We start from the raw sequence: 14,697 nt of genomic DNA, 5'->3' as shown, positions 1-14,697 counted from the left end.
TTAGTTGAAAAGATAAACTGTTCCTCTCCTCTTCTGCCTTTTGTGATGTCAAGAGCATGTATAAATTAGCCAACATAGGAATAAAGTTTGTAGACTGAAATTCTTATCTCTTTTCTTCTACTAGATAGAATAAAGGCCATTTCTGATGGCTCGTTCTTTTGTTCTGTTCTAACTTCCTGATAGACTTTGGAGTAAGTGGTATTTAAGAACCAATGCATTTTAGAGTAGGAAAGATTTGTTTGTTGTAGTGATTAAGAAACAGTAGCATGGTGGGCCCAGAGCTCCCGCTGCATGATAGGAAATACGTGAAAAGTAATTTCTTGCCAGTTATGGGGGTTTTCCTTTTGGACTTGGTCCTAGAAGCCAGTTTTGTTCTTGCCTGCTGTGAATACTGGGAAGTTCTGAGAAAACCTTTCGAAGACTAGAATGCTTTTAGGTCACCCATGACCTTAGATTTAGCCCCACTAAGCCAAGATATGATAAAATAAGATAGTAAAAATATTATAAAGAAGTTTTCTTGGCAAACACCCAAGAGTTTCTGCTGCTATGCTCATTAGCAATACTCCTTGGAATTCAGGACATCAGGAAAGCTGATGTCTCGTCTTCTTACAACTCTGTTGGTAAAAATGAGAAAACTTTAATGTGTCGCTAGGTTCTAGAATATATTAATCTTAAATGATTTCAAAAAGTAGTCCTGCTACCCAATGCGAAGAACTGACTCGTTGGAAAAGACCCTGATGCTGGGAAAGATTGAAGGCAGGAACAGAAGGGGACAACAGACAATGAGATAGTTGGATGGCATCACCAACTCTATGGATATGAGTCTGAGTAAACTTTGGGAGTTAGTGATGGATAGGGACACCTGGCGTGCTGCAGTCCATGGGGTCACAAAAAGTTGGACACGACTGAGCAACTGAACTGATTAATGTTTTACTTCTCTCTCTCTCATTTTCACCACCAAATCTTGGTATTTCTTCTTTTTTGTTATGTTGGAAGTTTTATGGAAAAGGTAGATCATGATCATTTTTTTTTTGGTAGCCATAATCTCATATTGGAACCACTTCCCCTTTCCCAGCCTTCTCGCGCATCCCATCTCATCTCCCTCATGATGAAGGTGATTTATATGCCCCAAACTTCATTTGGAATATTCTCTCATGCCATAAATTTCAGAAGTCTTCATGGCTCCCATTGTCTACCAATTAAATTATTCCTTGTCAAATTTCCTATTTACTCACCCCAGGTAGCTACAGTCTTCAAGCTTCATCTTGTAGGTACCAGGGCCTTGTACATATTTTATGAGATTTAGATTTTAGTTTGTTTGCTTGCTTGCTTGACAAATTTCTCAACCAAAGAAGGTCATGGTAGATTAATTCCAACTAGAGCTACTTATCCTTATCTTTGTGTTTCTGATAGTTCATCCACGCAAACATAGGATGTCTTTACCTAAGGAATGTTCAACTTAGATCATACTGCTTCTTTATACAAATTAATTTTTTATAACTCAAATTAGATTGATTTCCTAGGCGTGCTGCAATAGGCTGTTATATTCATCAAGTGAAAAGACAATTGCCTGCATCCTAGAGTAGGGATAGCATGATGCTCTCAAATATTGAGAATGGGTGAGAGCTGTACAAGACCCTCTCCCAGCAAAGGCCACTAAGGAAAGCAAAGGTTTTCCCCAGAACTTCCCTTTTGTTGGACACTTACATAATGAGTTTCAAGTTTATATGTAAGGACTTAAATCCCATCTCCTCACTTTCCGGATAAACTCCAAATAATACCATATACTGTTCTGACTTATCCTTTGGACATCAATTTCAAAGAACTGAGATCTGCTCATCTCTGCTTTAGCATTGCCTCATGGCTATAACTTAAAACCTTTGTAACCTCCAGAAGGAAAGCAATCCCTATTTCAAGCTCTCCTTTCTGTTGCATCAGAGAAAGAAAACTTTCCTTTCTCACCTGATTTCTGATGGTCATATTCTAGACCCAGACTTACTTTGCCTGTATATTTGTCCTGCATTTTATCTGTCTGTCTCTCTGTCCATCAATCCATCCATCTTTCTAATCTCTGTACTAGACTCCTAGACAGTATCTAACAGATGCTAAGAACAGAAAGGTTCTTTCACTGGTCAGTTTTCCATGGTGCAACCCAACCCCCTGTAAGATATGTAACTCTTTTTAATTTTATAGAGGTAAGAACCCTTAATGTAGGATAGCCCTCCCCACTTAACAGTTTTTTAAGTATATAATGCAGTGTGGTTATCTATAGGCTGTATTTTACAACAGATATCTAGAAGTTATTCATCTTGCATCGCTGACACTTTATACACATTGATTAGTGATTCCCTATTTTTCCCTCCTTGCAGCCCCCGATAACCACCATTCTACTCTTTGCTTCAGTGAGTTTGGCTATCTGATATACCTCATACACATATATTCATGCAGTGTTTATCCTTATGTGATTGGCTTATTTTATATAATACGCTCAAGATTCATCCAGAACCTCTTTTCTGAAGGTTTATGAGTAGAGCTCTTACACAGTATTCTGGAAGTATCAATCATATTTGGCACAGGTTTGCTTATTTTTTTTTCCCTTCAGCTTGATAACTGCAATCTGTTCTGTGAAGATCCAAAGGGCAGCCATGACAGCAGTCATTGGCATACTGTGAGCAGTCTGCAACTGATCTCATCTCACAGCATGGCCGTGGGTGGTATCTCCCAGGGGACTGGAGAAGGCAGTCCAGATTCTGGAGTGAGTCTCCTCTCATTCTACTGGTTATGATTGTTTAGAGTACTGTGATACAGAGTGTGGGCTTTAGAGTTCAGCTTGCCCCAAATTGCCTGTGTCACTATGCTCCAGCAGTTCTGTATCACATACCAGGTACAGAGGGATTCTGATCAGTGCTCGTGTGTGTCCACTCATACACACACACACACACACACACACACACACACACACACACTGTTTATTGTAGAATACCTGTGCATTATGAGATCTATACAGCAACAATTTTTGTTGCTGATGTCCCTTACCATATAGTTTGCTTTAAGACCATGGATTATTTTTATAGTCACTTAAATGATATACAATAAGAAATGTAAATCTGTTATAAAGAGAAATATTATGCAATTAAAACTAAGGCAATTATACTTATTCACCATTATAAATAAACTACACCAGCACAGATTACTGAGCTTAACCATGGCCATTTGGATGAGGGCTTTGTGGTTCCCCTCCATTAAATACTCTCTGTAATGGGTGACATCCTTGATGGGGAGGAGGAAGCATGGGGAAGAGGAAGAAGTATTTGCATGGCTTGGAGCCATGCTTATTCACTGTAAGCAACCAGCTCTCCCACCTCGCATCTCTCCACCCTCTGCCATGGGAGGAGGAAAATAGTACTACATGATGTCAGAGACGGTTTAGCTGTGCATGGGTGTTGGTCTTGATAATGAGTACCCTGTGCTTAAAACATCATCAGTGATATTCAGACCAGAGGGAAGGAGTAAAGTGCCATAGGCCACTGGAAAATGAAAAGCAAAAAAATCTGGAAGTTAGATCATCTCAGGAAAAATTTATTTCAATATGTAGTTTTGGGAGGAGGGCTATTCTATACAACACATTTTATCAGAATATAAAGAGTATAGGGCATAGACTTCTTGTTAGTTATTTATTCTCTTCTTTATATGAAAAGGTAGTGGTTCCCTGAGTGATATGAGGACCTTATGCTCTAACCCAGGACCAGTTAGTCTAGGGTGAGAAAATTCTTAATGAGTGACTTCAAATTCAGCAGTTCCTTCAAAAGAATTAAAACTTTTAAAATCACAACATTCCCTGCATTCATGTGACAAGTGGTAGGACTGACATTTATGAGATTATATTATTAATTGAGACTATAGAGATTTGGAACGAGAATGCATTCACAGGCCCCTTTAAATAATGTGACAATTCTCCAGGTATGCACATCAAACTTGGGAACCATGATTCTTAGGAGATGGAGGATGAAGCTACCATGGTCGTTATTTTAATAAACTTCTCATCGCCTTTAATGTTCAACAGTTTATTTGTCCATAAATCTTGCAGATAAAACTCATCCAGCATTATTATTGTCTTTTTTAGATTTTTAATATCAAGATTGAAAAGAACACATATAATGCATATTTAAAACCAATGGTGAATCTTATAAACCAGGAATGTGGGTAAGCTCAGAGAATTCTGAGGAAGTCTTTTTGGTTGCTAGGTAGCTGAGAATATAGTGTGAGAAAACTTCTAGCAAGAGGGGCTTAGCCAGGGCCATAGACTTGACCATCTGGGCTGACACTGACAGTTACCCAAACCCTGTACATGCACCAGACTTCAGAACATTCTGACTCCAATTGCTGCCCTTTAGAGCATCTCATAGCACAAAATCACAGACATAATTATTTTCCCCAAAATACCAATTTTAAAACATTTGTGGATATATTTTTTTTTAACCCATCATCTTCACACACAGAGTTAAAATCATTCAAAAGACAGGGGCCTGGTCTTGATTTAAATTTGCATTAGTTTTCTGAGCCATTTTTGAGGGTTTTGAAATTGAGAAAAGAGATTCCATACCCAAAGACTAGAAATGAATTGCTTAGGCATTTTTTTCTATTTAAGGTTAATAGGATTTATTGTATAAACATCTTTTAATATTCAGTTTGGGGCTTTACTTTCTCAGGAATTTATAAATGTTAGCAATATCTTCATCACTGAACAGATGATGGCTATCATGGTATTCTCATTCAGTCTGAACAGGCAGAGCCCATGAGCTCTGGACATCACCAGAGATTCTCAATCTCAGTTTGAGCACCAGCCTTGTGCTTTATAAGCCATAAACGATGGACTTAGCTTCTTCTAAATTCAGTTATTTTGCCTGTAAATCAGGATCACAGCAACCTTGTCTAACTCAAGGTTGTGATCTAACTCATAATTTTGATGATCAAGACCTAAGACAGAATATCTTGTACAGACATAACTGTGTTACCATTGATGACCAGGGACTGGTGAAAGATAGGCACATTGTGGCTGCAGTTGCATTAGGACTGAATTTTTCAGCATTGCACAGACATACTACACCATGGCACCAAACAGTTTATTGGTACGTACTTTCTAGCTAGTCGATTAATGTTAAGAAGGGAGAGCATAACTCCATAGCTGACTGAATAAGAAAAGAGACAAAGTGGCTTCCCTGATGGCTCAGCAGTGAAGAATCTGCCTGCCAGTGCAGGAGAAACAGGTTCCATCCCTGGGTTGGAAAGATCCCCTGGAGAAGGGAATGGCAACCCACTCCAGCAGTCTTTCCAGGAAATCCCATGGACAGAGGAGCCTGGCAGGGTATAGTCCATGGAGTTGCAAAAGGGTCAGACACAACTTAGCTACTAAACAAAAACAACTAGAACTCACATTTTTGAGGAGAAGGAAACCCATAGTGCTTTATTGATCTTAACAGACCTTGGTTCTGACTGGCAGGAATTTCTAGTCTCAGCTGGGCCTGTGAACTGATTTTCAGGTTCTACTAAGTAGCCACAGTCCGAGCATGGAGTCTCAAGCATGAAGATCTCTACTGTGGTCTTGACTGGCAGCTTTACTGGAGCAAAACATTATTGCTACAGAAAACTGGAGGCTGTGAATTTTCCTTTCTTTATTGTGTGTGTATGTGTATATGGTTGTTGTTGGATTATTTGCTTTGTTTGAGTCCTTGAACCCTAAGACTCTGATATATAATAATGATACCTGGTGAACCCCAATGAGATGCTGCCTCCAAGTTTTTACCAGTCAGACTATGGTTGGAGAATTGTATCAGAAAACAGTACTAACGAAAATGATCAGTTACAGTAAGCAGAGGTTTACTTAATAAATATTAAAATGACTGACTCAATGAATGAGTAACATTGAGAAGTAACATTTCATTCTCCTGCTAATGACTAATGTGATTCTGGAAATGCAAAATTATAAAAACAGCATTCCCCAATAAAGAAATAACACATAGGACTCATTAGCAGGAGAATGAAATGTTACTTCTCTCAGAGGTTTTAGATTTTTCAGTGGTATTTCTTAGCATTGGTGGCCCTATTAAGCCCTGTTATTTTCTTCCTAATTTGCACCATTTAGAAATGATTTTCATTTAACTTTCCCATGGCTCATTTCTCTCTTTTGAAACATTTCCATATGATTCCCTGATAAAGTCCATGCTTTAACACATTTCCATTATGAAACTATAATAAGGACCAACTAAATAGCAATATGAAATGGCCAGAACATAAAGAACTGACATGAGAAGAAATTGGGCATTTGGATAGTGCATTTTTATTCTTGAATGCCTGCTGCCTTTTTGCCTCTTGTGGGTGTTGATCCTCTAGGTAAGAATCCATGCCTGATGAACAAGGTCTCTAAAGAAACAACTCTAACAATTCTTTAAAGACAGCCTTTCCTGTAGCTACATCATCAGGCAGCGCCTTTTGATAGCATAGTGATGGCTATCCTTCACCAAAGCCCTATAACGGAAAGAAAAGGATTTCATTTTTGTTTCCTCTTAATATCCTTTGAGCTTTGTAAAATACGCGTTCCATTCATGAGCTTGTTTTCTCTAGAAAATTAAGTGAGGGTCGTTTAGCAATCAGAGCCCCTTCAAAAATTAGTTTCAATTCAACAAATGCTGATTGGACATCACCCCCTCCTCTACAACATAACCATCATAGAAACACAGTCCCTGCCTTCCTAAGATTTACAGGTTTAGTACTCATGTAAACACACACTGATAGTCCAGGTCTGACTGGTTAAAACCAGAAGCATATTTGTGAGTAGAGTTTCAAATTGTGTTTCTCTTGCCATGATCTTTCAGTATGATTTATGGTACAAAGTAGACATTAAGACTAGTGAGAGAAAAAGAGCTCTTATTCAATAAGTGAGAAAATAGGAGAAACATAGAGAGGAGTCAGTATTTTGGTCATCTGATGTGAACAGCTGGACCCATTGGCAAAGTCCCTGATGCTGGGAAAGATTGAAGGCAGGAGAAGAGCCATGAGAGGATGAGATGTTTGGATGGTATCACTGATGCAATAGGCATGAACTTGGGCAGACTTCAGGAGATGGTTAGGGACAGGGAGGCCTGGTGTGCTGCAGTCCATGGGGTTGCAGAGTCATACACAACTGTGTGGCTGAACAACAACAGAGGTGATGACTTCACTGAATGAGTTTGATCCCCCAGCTCTGCACAGTGTGGCCCTAATTGCCACCACATCTGAGCCCTACACATGGCGCCCTGACATTATAATCTGGCTACAAGTCTGCTTAAAACTGAAGCTCTCACTGAATACCAAGGGCTTCCCAGGTGACTCAGTGGTAAAATTATCTACCTGCCAGTGCAGAAGACTCAGAAGATGTGGGTTCATTTCCTGGGTCAGGAGGACCCCTTAGAGTAGGAAACCACAATCCACACCAGTATTCTTGCCTAGAAAATTCCATGGAGAGAGGAGGCTGGCATAGTGCCATGGGGTCTCAAAGAGAATGTGATTGAACAAACAACTGAGTACCAAAGACATGCCAGCTGGAGTCATGGGAAAGGCCTTGCGGAAGTGGTGGGATTTACTTGAACTTTGAAGGAAGGTAGGGGTGTATTAGCCAGAAATAACTGTAAAAGAAATATTAAAATGGCAGATGCATACAGGGGAAATATATCAGGCAAATCCATGTGATGGAGAATCTTCTTCAAGAAGTCCTATTTTTCACACCATTATTTAAGAAGGTGGGTCAACATCTCCCTACACAGACCTGCTCCCTCTCTTCTCATAGCTTGTCAGCAAAGTTAGTGACTTCACTACACTGTGGTGTTGGAGAAGACTCTTGAGAGTCCCTTGGACTTCAAGGAGATCCAACCAGTCTATTCTAAAGGAGATCAGCCCTGGGTGTTCTTTGGAAGGACTGATGCTAAAGCTGAAACTCCAATATTTTGGCCACCTCATGTGAAGAGTTGACTCATTGGAAAAGACCCTGATGCTGGGAGGGATTGGGGGCAGGAGGAGAAGGGGACGACAGAGGATGAGATGGCTGGATGGCATCACCGACTCGATGGACGTGAGTTTGGGTGAACTCCGGGATTTGGTGATAGACAGGGAGGCCTGGTGTGCTGCGATTCATGGGGTCTCAAAGAGTCGGATATGATTGAGCGACTGAACTGAACATGTCGATTACTGGAGCATAAAGAATAAAACCAGTAAACTAGTACAAGACCAGGAGTTCAAATGTGTATATCAAAGATACATGCAACTAAACAGTGTTTCATTTCCCATCTGACCTTGGGGCTTTATATGGGAGGGAGGGTGGAAGTGTAAACTGCACTTGCTACTGAGAGCTTTAGGAAAATAGGTCCCTCTCACAGAGAATGTCCCATGCTCTCAGATCTATGCATGAGCGGTGGGGAAAATTACTTTTTTAATTAAGTTCTTCACCCACCACCCCCCCCCCCCCCGGCAACTTTTGCAAAGTGCTTTAGCAGGCTTTCTTCTATCTCAGGCATGTGTACTCAGTTGCTCTGTCGTGTCTGACTCTTTGTGACCCCATGCACTGTAGTCTGCCAAGCTCCTCCATTCATGGGACTACCCCAGCAAGAATAGTGGAGTAGGTTGCCATTTCCTACTCCAAGAGATAATCCCGACCCAAGGATCAAACTCGCGTCTCCTGTGGCTCCTGCATTGGCAGGCAGATTCTTTACTGCTGCGCCACCTGGGAAGCCCCCTTCTATCTCATAGCAAAGCCAAAAAGCTTTCTTTAAATTATCTGATACATACTGAAGAGTTTATAGAACAAATTTGTAAATTCAGTGAAAGCTTGATTTCCATGGTGAAGTTGGATAAACCCTCAGCCATCATCAGCTTAGTTTCCTAGTGTCTCTTGGATTTGGGTCATGTCTTTTCATTTTTATAGATTTTTCTCTTACCTCTACTACCCTATGAGTTTGGGGGGAGGCGGTCTTTTCTCCCTTACAAGTTGTCACTTCCTTATTCTAATGCAGGCACTGCTTGTAACCCTTTCATTCTGTTCTGATCAGCATTCACAGCATGAAATGTGATTCTTCTATTACTTAATTCCTTCCTTTCCTCTCACTCATTTCCACTCCTATTTTCCCATCTCCTTTCATTTCGCCCTCACATATTTTTCACTTTTCCTTATCATCGTATGCTCGACATGAGAGAGCCAAATCGAACCCCACAGTTAAAAATAGTTTCTGGCATTATTTGTGATTCCTAAGATGTAGTCTCACAAATTACCTTTTCTCATCTGATTTCCATCGCACATGCTGACAGTGCTCCAATCTTGGTTTCTGATTATCCCATTACATAGTGCTTTCCCTTACATTTAGAGGAAACTTGCAAGTAATGGTTCTGTTTGGATAGCACTGCCTAGTCATCATTTACAATTTTATGGAACTGGAAAGGCCAGGAGAGGAAAGACACGGGACTCAAGTTCCTATTTAAAAGGGAAAGCATTAAATAACCATTTTGGTAATAGTTAGAATCACTACTCATCATCATGCTACACTGGAGCCTCCTTTGTGACTGCTAAGTTATGTCTGACTCTTTTGCTGTAGCCCACCAGGCCCCTCTGTCTATGGGATTTCCCAGGCAAGAATTCTGGAGGGAGTTGTTATTCCCTCCTCAAGGGGATCTTCCTGACCCAGGGATTGAACCTGCATCTCCTACATTGCAGGTAGATTCTTTACTGCTGAGCACTGGGAAGTCCCCAACATATTGGTATCATAGGACAGGATAACTGTTTTTCTTACCAAGGGGAAATGCTGTGTTCTCTGTTGAGGAGTAATGCATTTAAAATTCATTCTTAAAAAGGCAAATGCAATTGCCTACACAATGTTATAATATTTCAGGAAAAACTCATCACAAATAAACGCATAGGAAGTAACCTAACAATTCACTTACTTCATTCATTGTTTTGACTATGTAGTCTGTATGTATTCACACTCTGTCGTCATGCACAGCATTTATCATGTGTGTGTGTTTGCCTTGTGTATGTGTGTGTCTGTGTGTTTTAGCTATGCTCTGAAAACATCCTATAAATAGCTAAATTCATGTAAAGCCACAATGCCCAGAAGGCTAAATGATTGACTGTTAACATTGATCGTTTGGTTATAGAAAAAGAAATTTCTAATACAAATAATACCATTTTTCTTATGCATTCTTATGCATATTCAAGAGTAAATTTTCCTTACATATATTTATTTCAATTGACCTCATAAAGTACATCTGAGAGTATAGTATACCATGTAATTAAGAGCTGGACATCTAATAGATGCTATGTGAGATCTTTGGGGGAATGAAAAGATAATGAAATTCCTATTCTTGGTGGGAGATAATGACTGTCCTTTTTTCTCTTCTGCAAAGGTACACTATCATATTCTAGTTGATGGTCCCTATATGTTTTATTTTTTTAGGTACATTAGTAATTTCAGAGAAGCCAAATATATCCTGCTTTGGGGGAATGCAGTTTAGCTCTTAGGGCCAGACTATAGCTCCTGGATTATGTTCAGCAGACTTTTCTAAAAGATAAGCTTTTCTTCCATGACTTGGATAGTTCCACATAATTTTCTTCTCCTTTCCTGTTCTTGACAGGTGCATGAGGCAGTCCCGTGTTACACTGAGTGCAATCAATATTCCTGGGTTGTAGAGCACTGGTCTCCATGCAAAATCCACAATGAGCTGAGGTCCCTGCGCTGTGGAGGAGGAACGCAATCTAGGAAAATCAGGTGTGTGGCCATGGAGACATTTGGGAAATGTGACAGTGAAACTTACATATTTTTATGAAAACAGTGTTGCTGATCCAAGTACACTCTGATTCTCAAACTATATCTTCTGTCTTTTGCCCGTCTTAAAAAAATTTATGTGTTTATTTAGCTGCACCAAGTCTTTGCTGTAGCATGGGGGATCTATTTCCCTGACCAAGGCTTGAACCTAGGCCCCCTGCATTGGGAGTGTGGAGTGCTGGCCACTGGACCATCAGGGAAGTCCTTGCTCATCTTTAGGTATTCCTGAACACATAGGACCCTTGAGCTGCCGTGTATATTGTGGGATTCTATCTGCACGTCAGCCACAATCCTGAACATTTCCTGCAAATGACTTCAGTGGAAAAACCAACTGCATGGAAAACCATCACATCCCTCCAATGATGCATGGCCATCACTGCAGACAAATTAGATGATTTGGACTATAATGCCAGGTCACTCTTTTGCTCTATGGTTAGTATAGCTGATGGACATTATCTTAATTTTGGATGTCAAAAATTGAAAAAGTCAATTTAAACCCCCACAATTAGACTTCAGAATGTAATATGAGAATAAACTATGACCAACCTAGACAGCATATTAAAAAGCAGAGACATTATTTTTCCAACAAAGGTCCATCTATCTAGTCAAAGCTATGGTTTTTCCAGTAGTCATGTATAGAGTTGGACTATAAAGAAAGCTGAGCACAGAAGAATTGATGCTTTTGATCTGTGGTGCTAGAGAAGGCTCTTGAGAATCCCTTGGACAGCAAGGAGACCAAACCAGTCAATCCTAAAGGAAATCAGTCCTAAATACTCATTGGAAGGACTGATGCTGAAGCTGAAACTTCAAATCTTGACCTGATGTGAAGTGCCAACTCATTGGAAAAGTCCCTGATGCTGGGAAAGACTGAAGGCAGGAGGATAAGGAGTTGACAGAGGATGAGATGGTTAGATGGCATCAGCGACTTGATGGATATGAGTTTCAGCAAGCTCCAGGAGTTGGTGATGAACAGGGAAACCTGGCATGCTGCAGTCCATGGGGGTCACAAAGAGTCAGACATGACTGAGCGACTGAACTGATTCAACCAGTGGTCCAGTGGTTAGGATTCAGCACTTTCACTGCCAAGGGCACAGTCTTAATCCTTGATCAGGGGACTAAGATCCCACCAGCTGGTTTGTGCAGCCAAAAAATAAAGAAATGATTTGGGAAGAAAGAAGGATAATTTTATTATCAAATGAGGAAAATAGCAATGAATGTTAAAGAAGAATCATAAGCCAAAATATTAACCATAAGCAATGATTTAGTATGTAAGCTCAAGAAGAAATCAACAATCATGTAGTAATCTTTTCAGTTGCCTGAGTGTAGTATGTCATTTTGCTATATTTAGGAAGCTTCATTTCAACTTGACACACTGCCCAAATCGGGTAACTCCCTAATGAGTTATCTTTGAGATTGAAGTCAGTTGCCAGGTCACACCTAACTTCTATGTGTTGGTCTTATTCAACGCCAGTGAACTTAGTTTATTCAGTGATTCAGTATATGTCCACCATTTCTGAGACTTGGTCCCATTGTCACAAAGTCACCGGTAGGTAGACAGTTGAAAGAAATAGCCACTGGCGAAATTGCAGAGGTGCTCCTCATCACCAACCCAGGCAAAGGGCTCATAAACATATTGTCTTTCTTTCCCACTGTTCACTGCCTTTTCCCCTGGGGACTGGTTGCTCAGGCTGTCTCAGACTGGGCTTCTACCTCTTTTTCTTCAAAATCTGTCTCTTGTGTCCTGTTTTCTCACGGCTTTGAGAAATGACTGACTAGCCTGGCTTATCAGGTAATATGTGTAAATGAGCTGTGGCATCTCTCACTCTCATCCCAGCCTGGCCTCTTAGCACTATTAAAGCAAAGTCCCACGAGAGAGAGGAAAGCTTCAAGAGAATAAATTGCTACCGGCAGAATTGTGGCAGGTTGATTGAAGAAAAACACACTTGAACAAGAGGGCCTTTAAGCCAAACCTCTCAGCTCAAATGGATGAAGCCTGGTATAATAAAAAAAGGACAACTACCAAATATGTGTTGTGGGTTGAGCTGTGTCTCCCCCCGCTAAAAAAAAAATCTATGCATTGAAGTGTTAACCTGCAATGCCCGAAAATATGGCTGTATTTGGAACCCTAACCCTCAACCCCAAAATGGCAAGAGGAGGGATTTTCAAAAAAGAAAATGTAATCAGTGGTTTTAATGATTTTGAGAAGTTTACTAAAATAAGAATTGATTATTGAGTTTGGCAAAGGGGAATCTATTGATGATATCAGTTCTGTCTGGAATGATGATAAAAGTGTGGTTAAAGTAAGTCCAAGAGGTAATAAAGGAGGAGGAGGATGTGGGGATAGTGAATATAGCCATGCTTTATTTATTTACTTATTTATTTGTGTAATAAAGTTTTATTAAAGTATAAAGGAGATAGAGAAAGCTTCTGACATAGGCATCAGAAGGGGGCAGAAAGAGTACCCGCTTGTTAGTGTTAGCAATGAGTTTATATACTCTCCAGTGAATCCAAAGAATGCTGGAGGTTGTAAAGACCTCACCAGACCTACTCCCATAATTTACATTTTAAGATGACTATAGCCATGCTTTAAAGCAGTTTTGTAATGACTTTGAATAGAAATGAAAGTGATGACCAAAGGGGAGATATGGCAAGGACACTGATGCATATGTAATTGCAGCGGCATTTTCATTTGAGAACATCTTCAGTTTCAGTCTATGTAAGTCTTTACTTTTGTGCTTGTCAGAATCACTGGAAGACTCTCTTCTTAAATCACATGTTAAATAGATAATCCTAGAAACCTGTATTTTGGGAACCCAATGAAAGAAGGCTAATGTGGTAAACAGAATGATAGCTCCCCAAAATATTCACATTCTAACCCTTGAAATTTGTGAATATGTTATGTTAAATAGAAAAAGGGTCTTTGCAGATATGATTAGGGAAGATGGTCCTGGATCCTCTGGATGGGAACAGTTTATTCACAAGTGTCCTTAAAAATGGATGAGGGGATGGGAAAGTAAAAAAAGCAAGACACAGAGAGATACAAGGCTTTGAGGAGAGAGAAAGGGGCCATGGCCCCAGGAACATGAGTGGCTTCTAGACTATGAAAGAGGTTAGGAGATGATTCTGCCCTAGAGCCTCCAGGAAGGAATGTAGCTTTGCCAGACTGCTGATGTTAGTCTAGTGAGTTCCATGTTGGATTTCTATACTACAAAATTGTAAAATAATAAATGTGCATTGTTTAAGTCATGAAGGTAGTGATCATTTTGTTCACTATGTTAACTTTCCTTAAATCTTATTATCAGTATGATGTTCCCATCCTTAACTGGGCCATGTGTTCTCTAACTCAAAGACCTGTTTTATGACCCTATACAGATACTAACCCTTCAGTTACCAGCAGGGGCCGTGCTGGGGTCATCACCTAGCTCTGTGTATTGGGAAAGGGCATCTCAGAGCTTACTGCTACTGCTGCTGCTAAGTCACTTCAGTCATGTTTGACTCTGTGCGACCCCATAGACGGCAGCCCACCAGGCTCTGCCATCCCTGGGATTCTCTAGGCAAGAACACTGGAGTGGGTTGCCATTTCCTTCTCCAGTGCATGAAAGTAAAAAGTGAAAGTGAAGTCGTTCAGTCGTGTCTGACTCTTCACGACCCCATGGATTGTAGCCCACCAGGCTCCTCTGTCCATGGGATTTTCCAGGCAAGAGTACTGGAGTGGGGTGCCATTGCCTTCTCCATCTCAGAGCTTAGGTACTCCTTAAACATAAACATACTTACAATAAATCCTCCAGTTTTTCTGCCTCACCTTCTTTCACATTTCCAAAGGTACTTGGTGCCACAGATTCCTGAATTTTTC

General features: G+C 40.3%; 1 protein-coding gene across 1 annotated transcript in view; it reads left to right on the top strand.

Annotated features, from left to right (window-relative positions):
- The window catches only part of THSD7B (thrombospondin type 1 domain containing 7B), a 1,055,806-nt gene that overhangs the window by 914,734 nt on the left and 126,375 nt on the right, over nucleotides 1-14,697 (top strand). The window contains exon 16 of the mRNA XM_069574436.1: nucleotides 10,654-10,787. Coding sequence (XP_069430537.1) covers nucleotides 10,654-10,787 — 134 coding nt within the window. The remainder of the gene's footprint in view (nucleotides 1-10,653; nucleotides 10,788-14,697) is intronic.

Source organism: Ovis canadensis, chromosome 2, assembly GCF_042477335.2.
Source record: "Ovis canadensis isolate MfBH-ARS-UI-01 breed Bighorn chromosome 2, ARS-UI_OviCan_v2, whole genome shotgun sequence".
NCBI lineage: Eukaryota > Metazoa > Chordata > Mammalia > Artiodactyla > Bovidae > Ovis > Ovis canadensis.
The sequence above is the reverse complement of the archived record's forward strand: the minus strand, read 5'-3'. Positions and strand labels throughout refer to the sequence as shown.